Below are 14860 nucleotides of genomic sequence, written 5' to 3' on the forward strand. Positions count from 1 at the left end.
ACTCCAAGATTGCTATACTTTGAGAACAAACCTCTTCCACTAACACCACTTTTGAAAGAATCCCACAATGACTGATTTAGTCTCCTTAAATTATTCTTTCCTGTTTCAAAAATAGGAATCATTAGTAAAATTTGACTTGACTTGTAGCAGCTTAAATGCTGACCTAACATAATTTAATAATTAAATATTTGCTTTAAACCATCCAATTATTTTAAGATTAAGCAAATATTTTTGTTAGTGTTTTATAGAACTTGATACATTATTGAAGCGTATCCTAATAAATTAGGAAATTATTTTTATATGCTATTCCAAAATCTTATTCTGGACTCAAAACAGGGTGTTGAATTCACTATTCAGTAATTATTATTGTAAGATATATATTGCTATATAAATTTATTATACCTGTTCAGTAGAAACCAACCATTGAAGTCTAGTTTTATGCCACCCAAACTCTCAGACATGAAAGCAAGATGGTTAATGCAAATTGGTTTATAAGCGTCTGTTTTCCAGACTTCACTGCAGTACTGATGGAATTAGAAAGTCATTCTAGTATGTCCAATTGAAAGGATGAAGTTACTTCTTTTAATTACACCTGAGAAAGTCTATGATTAATTTGATATATTTTCTAGTTCTGTGCTGTGTTGGCTGCTTGGATTTGAAAATTTTGTTGGTTACTTTGAATAATATGTCTACAGTGTAAGTTTAGTAAGCCAAAAAGTTTCAACTTCAGTGGTTGCTAAAGCATAAGACCTTGTGCTAGGAGTTAGTTAGGTCCACAAGCAGTCTAAAAAGTACGTTCTAAAAGCAAATATATGTATCTTATTTCTAGTGCATCCTGTGACCATGACGACTGAAGTTGGTTCAGACACGGAAGTAAAGGAATCGGAGAACCTGGGATCAAATACAGCAAAGGAAGATGCTGGGGATGCACCAGATAGTCAAAAAGAGCAGACATCTGAAATGAAAGAGAGTTCTCCCACTTCACAGGTGCCAGCTAGTCAAAGTAGCCCCAGTCGCTCAGGAGGAAAGGGAATTTCTCGCTTCATCCCCCCCTGGCTTAAGAAACAAAAATCATACAGCTTGGAAGAACCCAAAGATGAAACAAAGAAAAAACAGCCATCAGCAGCAGCAGAAGAAATGGGAGCAGAGGAGGGTGAATGCCATCTTCCAGAAGAGACAGCCCAGACTAAGGGAAAACTGGAGGACATTGCTGAGATTCGGCAAGAAGCTAAAGCAGATGACAGAGAGGAAAAACATTCTGTTAGTAGTGCTGAGACACAGGTATGCTCTTGAAAAGAAGAAAAATGAAACACTTTAAAGTCCATGCATGTTAATTGCCTAGCTGCTTAACACTATACCCAGCACAGAACAAAGTGTTAAATGGGCTGATATATGTTTATAAGAAATATGCCTCTAGAGACCAGCCTAATATTTTTTCCAAATTCAGACATCATCTGCTGCTTTCATAAAATGCTGTTTTTATATGTTTGCATTTTGTTACAGCAGAATTCTTCAGTGTATGGGAAATGTGTGGACCTCCAGATGCTGTTCGGCTATAGCTACTGTCAACCCAGGCCAATACGACCATTGGTTAGGGATGAGGACCACTGTAGCCCAGTGAAACCTGGAGGGCCGCTATACCTACCAAAAAACAATAATCTACAAAATGTTACAATTTACATAGAAAACCTTTCCTTGTGAACAAGTTCACAAAAAACCACACTACTAGACTAGCACCTGAAGCACAGAAAGGTATTCCCCCCTCTGGCTGCTCAAACTCTAGGATTAGCTGTACACAGAATTCCAGTTTCTTCCTAGCAGCAGTTTCTTCGTTTAGAAGGGCAGTTAATGTAGGGCTTTCACAGTGAGTGATTCAGTCTTCCGGCAAGTAAACAACATTAAAGCAGCTAAGAGCAGATCTACTCTTGCTTCCAGTACAGTGTGAGAGAAACAAATGGAAAAATCTCATTTGTAAAATAAAGCAGGATGCTATTGGGAAATGCCGTACAAGGATTTGCCCTGTAGTAAATAATGTGCAGTTCATTTGTTTTAAAGACTATACTCCTGCTAGAGTAAATTGGAGGCTGTAGGTTAGTTTTGCTAGTTGTCTGGGGGCAATTTAGAGAAGAGAGGACAGACAAGAAGGTGACAGATGTTTGCTTGTCTGACATTCATATATCCATTCATTTTCTTGTCAAGAAAAAGCCCACTTACTGTGAATTCATAGAAGCTACCCCTCCATTCTGTATTCATCCATTGTTAAGCCTAACCCAAAGTGCCGATTCTAACTTCTAAGGACCCCAGTGTAAGCCCACACAGCTTACTTTTCCCCGTGTAAGCCTACAAAGACCCTAAGTTCGTCATCAAAGGTCCCTCTCTGTGTGCCCACTTCAGGAGAAGCTGGGAAGGTGGCAGTGAGCAACTTAGATTTTTTAGTGCAAGTTCCAATCCAATTAGTTGAATGCTCTCCACAGAGAAGTGTAGCTGTCACTAACACTGACATCTTCAAGGAGCCAAATGAAGATGGGGAAAAATGTGTCTTGGTTTATTAATTATTATTTGTGGATTATCACTTTTGCTGTGTTACTGATTTTAAATGTTGTATTTGTATGAGTTTTATTGTTGTAAGTCACTTTAAGACTAATATAAAGCACCTAATTAAATTAATTTCAGTAACTGATGGGCAGGTCTTCTTCTCTGCTGATAATGATCCATGTAAGGAGCAGATGTGCATAGAAGGCCTAGCCATCAACCCGAAGAGTCTCAAAAATATAAGCTGGATCTTAAGATATCAATTACCGACCTGTAGTAGTAGTAGTAGGAGGAGGAGGAGGAGAATAAGAAGAAATAATAATAATAATAATAATAATAATAATAATAATAATAATAATAATAATAATAATAAATAAATATATCCTGCCCATCTGGCTGGGTTTCCGCCAACAAAATATTAAAAATACATTAAAATATCATTCATTAAAAACTTCCCTAAACAGGGCTGCCTTCAGATGTCTTCTAAAAGTTGGATAGTTGTTTATTTCCTTGATATCTGATGGGAGGGCTAAGTGGCTTTCCTTAAATGGGCATTGATTCATAAGAATATATTGGTTTTTCTTCTAAATTTATGGGGTAGGTGATGATAACCCTTTATTGTAATATATCACATTTTATTACTTTGCATTGCATTAAAATTGCCTTGATGTTCATTAATATCCATTTTCAACTTTCTTGTGCAGCCTGCTAAAGAAGATAGTAAAGAAATTGTTTTTGAAGTAAAAGAAGACAAACAAGATTCAGAGGAAGGCCAAAGGGAGTCCAAAGAGGTGCAGACAGGTGAAATAAGAATTGAGAGAGTTCTTCCAAAAACTCCTAAGAGGACCAGAACTGTCCAATGTAAAGTGGTTCTTTTGGATGGGACAGAATACAGCTGTGACCTTGAGGTAAGCCAGTGAGCCTTAGACCTTTTCTGTTGAAAGAAAGCAGTGAGTGCAGTATGCTTTTATTGAAATGGAAGCTAATGAACACATTTTTATGAATCTAATGTGTTCTTTATGGTATTCACATCACTATGGCTAATGGGTAGTAATGAGCCATGCCTTTAGCTTATTACAACACATCCCCAAAGTGTACTGTGAACTTTACTATAACTATCAAAACTGCAAGTGCAAATGTATTATCTTCTGTTTTAACCCTTGGTTTACAGATCATAAATAAAGTTCACTACTGAAGCTATTTTATGCATGGGTTCATGAGTCTCACAATGCACCCTCTCCACTTAGTCTGATATAGGCCCCTCTCAGTAGCAGTACAACTGCATTGTGTGGAACTGATCCAATGTCCCAAGTCCCAGGTCTTTTGTTCTGGTTCCTGAATCTTTTAACATTTTTAAAACTCTGCTTTAAGGGAAGCTGGGGACACTACCACTTGCAATGCTGGTGAGACCCAAGTCACCTGAATTTGCCCAGAGAAAATTATGGGAAATTTAAGATAGTGGGTGGCTAGAGTTCCTCTGGTGCTCTACTTTGTGGTGCTCTCAGCTGTCCTCTAAGCAAAAATATAAAAATGGAAACTCTTCTTGCCTGTGCTTGGTAAGTTGGGGGCAGTGAGTGATGGGAGCCAGGAGGGGCAGCACAGTGATAGGAGGGAGGAGATACTGGGGAAGCTTATTGGGTGACCATGGGCTAGTCCTCACACATCAAAGGGTTGTGAGCAGGACAAAAGTGAGGCATGAAAAGCATGAGCTTCTGGAGGAATGTAATGAAATGTCTTTAGGAAGTTGGGCACATGAGAATACCATTTTCCTGTTAGTCATCACTATTTAGAATTCAGAAACAAGATGCAGAGTTTGGCAGAACCAGGTATCTGGAGCAGGGTTCCCTGATGGTCATTGGGCATCTGGGCTGTTTGTATGGGAGGAGATAATTCTTCAGTGACCCAAGACTTTAGTAAGGGTGGGTAATCACGGGCCACATTGAGCAATTACTAAACTTCCTGGGGATCCATGTCAAAGTAGGCATGGTCAAAGTAAACGTGTGTGTGGCTGATGTTTAAGTTTTTTTGTTTTTTGTTTAAGTACAGATTTTGGAGAATTTTAGGGGGCTAATAAAAATCCTTTGCTATTACTAAATCATAGTATAGTATCTATGGGAGCAGTCAGGGAAAAAAACATTTAAAATATTAAAATGGATTGCAGGGTGGTTCAAATTTTGACATCACGGCATCACAGTGTAGGACCCATTTTGAGAGTCAATCTTTTTAAAACACTAAAAACATTGACTCTCAAAATGGGTCCCACACATTTTGGAGGGATCTATTTTGGGGGGGGGCAGGTATTGCTTATAGAGTGCCAGTTAGCTACCCCTGCTGTGCCCAGAAAACGTTAATACTAGTTTCAAAATGTTCTCAAGTTCAGTTCCACACACTGACCTTAATAGTCCAGTTTAGAAGCTACTTGTACACCTATCACCAGATCATCTTTAGAAAAGACTGGGCAGCTGGTGAACCAACTAAAGTTGGAAGAGGTACTCTTGATCATAGATGCTATCTGGTGATCAAATAACAAAGCCAGGGTCAGTCTGATTTTTACATTTTTCCTAATTCAGGACATATGCCAAGGTATCTCTCATCTGTTAGGGAATGGCAGTTTTAGGCCAGTTTTTTCACTGACTTGAGTGGATCATATCTTTTCATTTTTTCTATATTTACTCTGCTTTAATCCTTGACACCTCCCACATTGTCTAGATATGTTTTTTGCCAGTATTGTACCTACTAGAGATAGATGGGACCAGCTTTCTGCAAATACAACAGAGAAGTCTTGATGTTAAGAAGTAAATAGACTGCTGCGTTGTCCCCTTGTAGCTGTTCCTCTTCAAAATTATCCTCCATTAGCATTGTATTTGAAAAAAAAAAAATAGTGTTATCTGTAATAGTGGGAAATTCATTCACACCCAGTATTGATTTGCGCTGACTAGTTGATGCTAACCATTGTTAACTGATGCAACACTTACATTACACATAAGACTGGTGGGAAGATCATAGGAGGAATGGGGAAACTGGGAGATGAAGGGATTGTGTAGCTCTAAGCTGGCTCCCAAGCCCTTAACTGTGGCTAAGAGATTAGAAGTGATGTACTCTGGATTAAAACAGCTGTAATTCCTCCCTGTCCTTTTTTTTATTACATAGATTTTAAATGGTTTAGTTATGATTTTTTTTAGAACAGGGCATACTGTAACTATACTGCTTAAAATTTTGCAAAAATAGAGTGGCTGAATTTGGAGTGTGTGATGGTTGAATACTAGGTGGACTAGCACTGTTCTCTGCCAGAGCTCAGGGACATTATTGTCAATATATACTCTTTTACAGTCAGAAAAGCTTTTAGTGTTTCTAGGTTGAGCCAGTACTCATCAATGAATGGTTGGTGTGTGGGGAAAAAAGGCCTGAGGAGGTGGGTTTATGAATGAATGGAAGAAAATAATACTCTGTATTACGCAACATTTTTTTCTGTGCAGCTTTGTAGATAGATAAATTATTCTGATTACTATAATATACACTGTTCTCAAACATAGTATAGTTCTTCAAGTTATGATTCCTTGGGGTTCTGAATATACATGCATAGGATTGTGCTGTTTGTGTGTCAAAATGTATACCGTATTTTTCGCACGATTGGACGCACCGGACCATAGGACGCACCTAGTTTTTTTGGGGGGAAATAAAGGAAAAATTTTTTGGGGGGAAAATAAAGGAAAAAACTCCTGCAAGGCTCCCCACTCTGCGGATGTCTGCCTGGCGCGAGGGGTGCTCTGCTTCAGGGCGCCCCACCCGCCAGGCAGCAGGCTGCTATCCGCAGCGTGGGGAGCCCTGTGGGGAACTCCTGCAAGGCTCCCCACTCTGCGGATGTATGCCTGGCGCGAGGGGCGCTCTGCTTCAGGGCGCCCCACCCGCCAGGCAGCAGGCTGCTATCCACAGCGTGGGGAGCCCTGTGGGGAACCCCCGCAAGGCTCCCCACTCTGCGGGTGTCTGCCTGGCGCGAGGGGCGCTCTGCTTCAGGGCGCCCCACCCGCCAGGCAGCAGGCTGCTATCCACAGCGTGGGGAACCCTGTGGGGAACTCCTGCAAGCCTCCCCACTCTGCGGATGTCTGCCTGGCGTGAGGGGCGCTCTGCTTCAGGGCGCCCCACCCGCCAGGCAGCAGGCTGCTATCCACAGCGTGGGGAGCCCTGTGGGGAACTCCTGCAAGCCTCCCCACTCTGCGGATGTCTGCCTGGCGCGAGGGGTACTCTGCTTCAGGGCGCCCCACCCGCCAGGCAGCAGGCTGCTATCCGCAGCGTGGGGAGCCCTGTGGGGAACTCCTGCAAGGCTCCCCACTCTGCGGGTGTCTGCCTGGCGCGAGGGGCGCTCTGCTTCAGGGCGCCCCACCCGCCAGGCGGCAGGCTGCTATCCACAGCGTGGGGAGCCCTGTGGGGAACTCCTGCAAGCCTCCCCACTCTGCGGATGTCTGCCTGGCGCGAGGGGCGCTCTGCTTCAGGGCGCCCCACCCGCCAGGCAGCAGGCTGCTATCCACAGCGTGGGGAGCCCTGTGGGGAACTCCTGCAAGCCTCCCCACTCTGCGGATGTCTGCCTGGCGCGAGGGGCGCTCTGCTTCAGGGCGCCCCACCCGCCAGGCAGCAGGCTGCTATCCGCAGCGTGGGGAGCCCTGTGGGGAACTCCTGCAAGCCTCCCCACACTGCGGATGTGTTCCCGAAGCGCCTGGAGCTCTGCGCCTCTGAGCTCCGCGCGCCCCAAGCTTCGGGATTAGCGCCGCGCTTCGCTAGCCCTGGGAGAGCCCCGCAACGTCGCGGGGCTCTCCCAGGGCTAGCGAGACCTTGCCGGCACCCAGAAGCTTGGGGCGCGCTGAGCTCCGCGCGCCCCAAGCTTCGGGATTAGCGCCGCGCTTCGCTAGCCCTGGGAGAGCCCCGCAACGTCGCGGGGCTCTCCCAGGGCTAGCGAGACCTTGCCGGCACCCAGAAGCTTGGGGCGCGCTGAGCTCCGCGCGCCCCAAGCTTCGGGATTAGCGCCGCGCTTTGCTAGCCCTGGGAGAGCCCCGCAACGTCGCGGGGCTCTCCCAGGGCTAGCGAGACCTTGCCGGCACCCAGAAGCTTGGGGCGCGCTGAGCTCCGCGCGCCCCAAGCTTCGGGATTAATGCAGCGCTCCGCTAGCCGCGGCTAGCGGATAGCTTCCTGAAGCCTGGAGAGCGAGAGGGGTCGGTGCGCACCGACCCCTCTCACTCTCCAGGCTTCAGCGAAAGCCTGCATTCGCTCCATAGGACGCACACACATTTTCCCTTGCTTTTTAGGAGGGAAAAAGTGCGTCCTATGGTGCGAAAAATACGGTACTTTATAATAAGCACTGAGGAGAAGTTTGAAACCCAAGGTCTGAAGTAAAGCTGTGTATTAGCAGTTGAGTTGTTGCTTACAAAGAATAGAATTCATGTTGGATGCCTTCATATGCCCCAGCTGCAACAAAACATGTTACTCCTGCATCGGTCTCTACAGCCACACTAGGTGCTGCAACCTTCCAGCAGTTTGACCTCAACCCCAAAGGCCCATTCCTCCATTGTCTCCTGAATCGGACAAATGCCAACCTCATGTTGGCTGAGGAAATTTTATGGTGTCAAAGAATTAGTAGCACATCCCAATTACCTTTCTGTCTAAAGGTAAGATGTCTTTAGATTCAGACACAACTATTAGCTGCATGGCGCTGTGGTCTAAACCTCTGAGCTTCTTGGGCTTGCTGATCAGAGCAGTTTGAATCCACGCCATGGGGTGAGCTCCCATTGCTCTTTCCCGGCTTCTGCTAACCTAGCAGTTTGAAAGCATATCAGTGCAAGTAGATAAATAGGTACCGCTGTGGCGGGAAGGTAAACAGCGTTTCTGTGCGCTCTGGTTTCCGTCATGGTGTTCCATTGCGCCAGAAGCAGTTTAGTCATGTTGGCCACATGACCCAGATAGCTGTCTGCGGACAAACGCTGGCTCCCTTGGCCTGAAGCGAGATGGGTGCTGATTTACTGGGCTTCTGATGTCACTGTGACAATTGGAGGAAATTAATTGTTCAAGGTCCTAGTGCTGCTGTATTTACACCGTGTGCTGATTTAATTTTTTTGATTATTTTAATATTTTATCATGTTTAAATTGCTTTTATGGTCGGTGTCTTAATTGGTATTTTGTAAATAGCCATGGGATCCTGCATGAAGGGTGGTTTAAAAGTTGAACAAACTAAGAAATATGGACTGTTTTATCTTATGGAGACTGGACTTGCTGGATGGATACATATCATGAGGCTTGTGCTAGATATGCTACTATGTGCTGCCAAATATGTTAAGTGACCTATCTTGTTTGTCTTCAACAGTAGCTGTTACATTGAGAGTGTACAATGTTACACACTGTATTCATTAAACAAAGCAATGGAGTCAAAAGTAATCTTACCTCAAATTTGCCAGAGGCTGTGTTTATATAAAATAGCTACTATGAGAACAGAATTTGATGTGCTGTATATTATGACAGGACTTTGCTTGCAAAAATAACTGTTTCCCATGAAAATTAACAGGAGAAATAGCAGTAGTAGAAAGTAGTTTGATGCAATCAAATAAATTATTAAACAGTTGTAACTATGTTAATGTAGCTTGATTGCAGTATGCACACAATCTTATTTTAGAATTTGTTTTAAGACTGTAAATGTTCTACTTAAAATATTGATGTTTTGAAGCTGGCTTCCTAAATCCTGTTTGGCATTGTTCTGTTTGCATAGAACGGTCAAAAGTTTATCCATTTATGAACAGAAACATTTTACTAAATTATGTAGATCAAAGGCAGATTGGGACCTACTGGTAGAACTCTCAATGATTTGCAGTAGGCTCGTAGATTTTGCTGTTTGACAAAAGCAACAGCTAAAATTGCTTCATTTCAGAACCAGTTTCTATTGGCCATAGTGCCAGTGGTGCCAAAGTTTGATTTTATTTATTTATTTATTTGCATGCTGGTATTTGAACTTCACATGGTGAAGTGCATCAAGTAGTTATGTAGAGTTTTAAGTCTGACCTACTGCTGTTATATAATGTCTGAAAATGCCTTTAGAATTTGATACTCGGGATATCTTCTGTGAATGCTGAAAAGTGTAAGAGGGGTAATTTATGGTCACTGAACAGCTATCTAACAAAACAGGTCTTTTCTCAACCAAATTCTGTAACTGAAAGCAAAGAAATAATTCATCTTGGTAGCATTTTTTATGTTTTCCATCTTGTGTAGCATTGCTGTCTACCAAGTTTTATTGGGTTTGAGGTGAGTACTATCTTTCTCTTCTTCCTCATGCCAGGGGAACCTTAAAGTACTCTCCTGCTGGTCCCCTGAGAGCTATAAGAGGATGGTGCATTAGAAATGGGCAAGGATCTCATTACTGATAAGGGATTGCACAGGTGTGCTTTCTCAGCCTTGCCTTAACTTATTGTGCTGTGCCTAATGAGCCCTCTATCCACAGCTTTTTCCCACCCCCAACCCCTGAAAGCTGTATTCCCACCAGTCTCATGGAAGGGGGAGTAAATACCATGTTAAGAGAATGAAAAAGAGTTTCACTGCTCACATTTGGATTTCAGTGGAATACTAGGCATAGTCTCTCCAAATGAGTAACAATATTTTGTTGAACTACACCCATATAAAGTACACATTCTGCTGCTTTAATTAAAATGTCTAAGTATATGTTTCAGTTGATGTAGTTCTGGTGTAGAAAAAGAGAGAAGCTGTATTGTGAATAATTTTAACAGCTTTAATTGTTGTTTGGATACTTATCTTGTCTAAATAATGCAAATGATATAAAAAGCTGGCTTAGTACTTCCTCTTCATACAGCACAAATGAGAATTACATTGGAGGCTTTCTACGCAGGGTGCTGTTCTAATTAAACTTTTATGACAAAAGGCATTTAAAAGATGACTGCATGACCATATTTTATGCACGTCTGAACAACTGAAGCATATTGAAGCTGACATAAGTTTTTAATGGTTTTGTACAGTTTGCTTAGATGAAATAGATGTGTGCACTTGCTACCATAGGAAGAATTAAACTTTCAAATACCGCATGACCTATGATTTATTAGTGAACTCGTGATATTTCTAAAATGTAGGAAAGTGTGTTTTGAACCATGAACAATATTTACTTAAATCAGTTGTTGTAACAAAAGCTGTGCATATTGTCCATCTTGTCTATCTGTTTCAAAGAAACACTCCAAAATTATATTAATAACAAAGATTAATGCTATCGGGGTGGGGGACAGCCTGCAGCAGTGCCAGGGTGTGGTCAGAAGGCATGTGAAGGCTTCCTAAGCAGGTCTGGTCAGTACCTAGATGAATGACAGTCTGTGTTCCATGTATATGCTGCCTTGGGTTTCATAATAGAAGAAAGATGAGATATAAATGTAAATAATTAAACCACCACTTTGCTACATCCTGCTGGACTTTTGCTTGCTAGGCCGGAATGTGGTGGGATGCATTCCCCCTCTTCATTGTTCACTTTGCCCCCTCCCATTTGCTTAAAGGGAGGGAAGAGAACTATACCAGCTCCCAGAATAGCATAAGTTTTTCCCCATGTTGGGGAAATCAAAAGGCACTGGATCCTGCAAATGTTATGCTGTCCCTAGTCCACCCTTGCAATAACCCTAAGACTTCCCATTTATTTTTCCACCTCTGTCAGAGCACTAACAATGGCACTTTCCACCACCACACTGAGGAGGCATCTTGTGGTGGACCTCATAGGAATCTGATTTACACTGAGCCAGACCACTGGCCCATCTAGCTCATCTAGCCGGGGTGGCAAACTCCCAAGAGACTGCGATCTACTCACAGAGTTAAAAGCTGGCAGTGATCTACCCCCTTTTGGGGGTTCAGGTCAAAGTTATTGAGCTTTTTTAAGGAAGGAAAGTCCTGTTTTGGGGGGTGCAGGAAGCTTCTTTTAGGGGAACCAAAGTTGTTGAGCTTCTTTGGGGGGGGGGGAGCCAGTGATCTACCACAGATGCCCAGTGATCTACTGGTAGATCATGATCTACCCGTTGGACGTGCCTGGTCTACACTAACCGGTAGCAGCTGGCCAAGATTTCAGGCCTCCCTCTCAACTGGCAGGAAGGGAAGTCTGCAACATCAATCGCTACTTGGGAGTTAGTCTGAACAGAGTAGGATTTAGTTTTGAGTAAATATTTTTATTTCATTAGTTTTATAATAAAATAAAATCACAGCCTAAAAACTTCCCCAGACCCCTCCACTATACCAAGAGTCTACTAGCACTTCTGAGTAAATATTAATAGGATTGGACAGGAATGTTTTATTAGACATCACTGTGCAAACTAGTAAACAATCAGATCTGATCAGTAAAGTCTTGCTTATTCATAATCTGAGCACTGAAGATAGAGGTTCATTCATGGATGTCACGTCATGGATGAACCTGATAGAATGCTCAATAACATCTGGGTTTTTTACTCCTTTTGAGAATTTACTACTCCTTAAGCCCAGTAGTAAAGTAAAGTATATAAAATGGAAAATTGTTTGTATTTTATTTCAATTTCATTTTAAATCAGGCTTTTTGTGAAAGGAGCTTATTATAATTTCATTTTTTTTATTTTTTGGTTAAAAGTTTTTTAAAGTTGTTTTTTAAGCTACCCTTGGGCAGGAGGCAGTTAGTAAAGGCCTCCCATAATATCAGCCACAAGTTAGGAAGTGTGTGTGTGTGTGTGTGTGTGTGTGTTGTACCTGAATATATATTTCCCCATAATCTTGCTTATTCTCTGATGTATTTGTTGATATACGTTAACTACATATTGTTCCTTGTGTTTCAGCGGATGAGATGCTGCATTGAAAGATCTCGCTAAAACTGTAAATACTGGGATCTAAATTGAGCAGTTCAGTCCTGTATGAATGTGCTTTGATTCCTTTTGAAACAAACAAACAATGTATTTATTGTGCTTGGTAGTTGCACTGCATACCTTTTCCCCCTTGTCCTTTGTATTTGTACAGTATAGCTCACAACTACTGTGTAGTGCATAGCTCACAGAGCATAGCAGGCTTGTTCAGTTTTGAGCTTTCTATCTCTGGCTGCTAGGCACAATAACTTCAGTGTCGCAAGAGCCTACACATAGGCAGTTGATGGAGTTCCTTTGGAATTGCAGTGGCGTCTAGTGAAATCTGCAGGATAAGCAATTGCAAAAATGCCTTTCAACTGCCAGGTCTCAAAAATGTCATATTATGGCTGCTTTACCAAATGCCATAAATAGCAGAGTAAGGACGTGGGACTTGCTTGAAGTATAAGGCAGCATGCTGATCCTCTCCAATTGTGCCAAAGAGAAATTGCAGTTTCTCAAAGAATTTCCAAATATCAGTGTGATGAGCCTCAGGGGCTTTTGGGTCCTTTGCCAACACCTTGCAATTTAAGTGAGCCCCAGTCTCTACCTATTATTATTACCGCCAGGCAGTAGACCATGTGTGGGCATTTACCTTGAGGCTCCACCTGTGCTAGAAGGAACAGAATGGAGCACTAATTCATCTGCATGATGGGAGAGAGGAGTACAGCAGAATGGCCTCAGCTGAACCAAGTGTAGTCAGTGGCAGATTGATAGGTCTGCACAGTATGCACAGAATTAGGGCCCCACGTGACAGAGGGCCCCCAAATTATTAGCATATATTGTTATCTGAGAAGATCCTTTTGAAACGTGACTACAAACAATGGATTGCCATTGCTGATGTTGATGATGATGATGATGATGATGATGATGTTGATGATGGTGATTAGCTGTTGCTGTTTCTGCTTTTCATTCCTCCTACTTCCTGATTAAAGTCAGCGGAGGGTGGTCCTTTAGACCATCCAGTGCTTATCCCTACCAAGTAAAATGCAAAAATTTCCTTAAAAATCTCAAAGCCATACATCCTTCCACAATCCATTTGAGACACTTGGGGAGACTGATCTGTCAATCTTCCATTCTCTGGCCAGCTCTCTGCACCACACAGCCAATCTCAGTCCAAAAGTATTGCTATGGCCAGGAGGTCCTACCCATCTGTCTCCATACCGAAAAACATTGTGATAGTAAATTTGTATGTTAATGGAACTTCCAGCACTTTTAGCCCTGGTTGTACAGTTTCCCCCTCTTTTATGTTGACAATCCAGCCACATTTGCAGGTCTGCTGTTCTGAATGACCCAGAAGCCAGTACATCTGTTCTGAGCATGCTCAGAGCTGTTTGCTTTAAGGCCACACCTACGCAGAAGCAAAGCTTAGGGCCCAAAGTCCCTGATCAGCTTTGTTGTTTAATTCTAACCCCCTCCCCCACCCACTATTTATGTGAGTGAGCTACACTGGACACATTGTGAGTCTCTTGTTTGTAAAAAAAAGGGGGTGTTGTTTCTTTATTTTACTTATACTAGTTTTTAAATTGATGGGGAAGATAGGGATGGCAAAAAAATGGGGAGCACATTTCCTGTAACAGTTCACCCTCATTAAAAGCTGATGGGATTAAGAAAATAACATAATTATGCTAAGGGTTGAGGGAAGGGGAGCAGAAAGAAGGAAAAGAAGAAAAAAAGCATTATTTCTTTCATTTTCTTTCTTGACATGCTGGACCATGTAATTCCTTTGGGCCAGAAATGGTTGTTGTGTGCCTTGCAACTTCTTTTGTAAACCTGGAGTGGAACTGCCCTGGTGAAGTGGAATGCATAAAACACTCTTTGGACCTTAACATTACTATGTGTTGGTGCTGGAGTCACTTGTCCCCATCCCCTGGGCCTGGCATTTTGGTAAAAGACTAGCAGTGATTCCAGGTATTATGTGGCTGACTAGCAAAGACTGGTTGCATTCAGTGCTAGTCCTACTCAGGGTAGACCCACTAAAATTAATGGAATGAAATTTGTCATGTTAATTTATTTCAATGGGTCTCCTCTGAGTAGGACTAGTAATGGACACAACCCAATGAATTTATATTCCAGATTGACATTTCTGTTGTGGAACCATCTTACTAAATTCAAACAGATTCCTCTTTCAAAACCTATATGTTCTTGAAATAAAGGATGCAAATCTTAAATTACATTGCTTACTCTTTGATATTTTTGTGTGACACAATGCTATTATTGGAAGACTTCAAGCTTACTATTAGGAATTGCATGTAGCTTTTTGTTCTGTTATTTCAATTACTTAAATACCTGGGGGACCCCATCTCTTAACAGGGGTTTCCTATTTACCAATTGCAGGTTTCAAGTACAGCTGTTGAGTTCTTTCTTCTAATAAATAAAGGAAAATAAGGAGGAACTAATATTGAACATTTTTTCTTTGTTAGTATGTTGAAGTGAGGCGCCTTAAAAAGTTT

The 14860-nt window shown here is 42.3% G+C and overlaps 1 protein-coding gene across 13 annotated transcripts in view; it reads left to right on the forward strand.

Moving 5' to 3' along the window:
- The window catches only part of EPB41L2 (erythrocyte membrane protein band 4.1 like 2), a 77934-nt gene that overhangs the window by 21266 nt on the left and 41808 nt on the right, over window positions 1–14860 (forward strand). For 12 of the 13 annotated variants that reach the window (XM_077926004.1, XM_028723410.2, XM_028723414.2 and 9 more), the window contains 2 exons: window positions 830–1281; window positions 3237–3440. The exons of the other annotated variant lie outside the window; for it this stretch is intronic. In XM_077926004.1, the coding sequence (XP_077782130.1) occupies window positions 844–1281; window positions 3237–3440 (642 nt within the window). In that variant the 5' untranslated portion in view covers window positions 830–843. The remainder of the gene's footprint in view (window positions 1–829; window positions 1282–3236; window positions 3441–14860) is intronic. 13 annotated transcript variants of the gene reach the window in all.

This window comes from Podarcis muralis, chromosome 3 (assembly GCF_964188315.1).
Source record: "Podarcis muralis chromosome 3, rPodMur119.hap1.1, whole genome shotgun sequence".
Taxonomy (NCBI): domain Eukaryota; kingdom Metazoa; phylum Chordata; class Lepidosauria; order Squamata; family Lacertidae; genus Podarcis; species Podarcis muralis.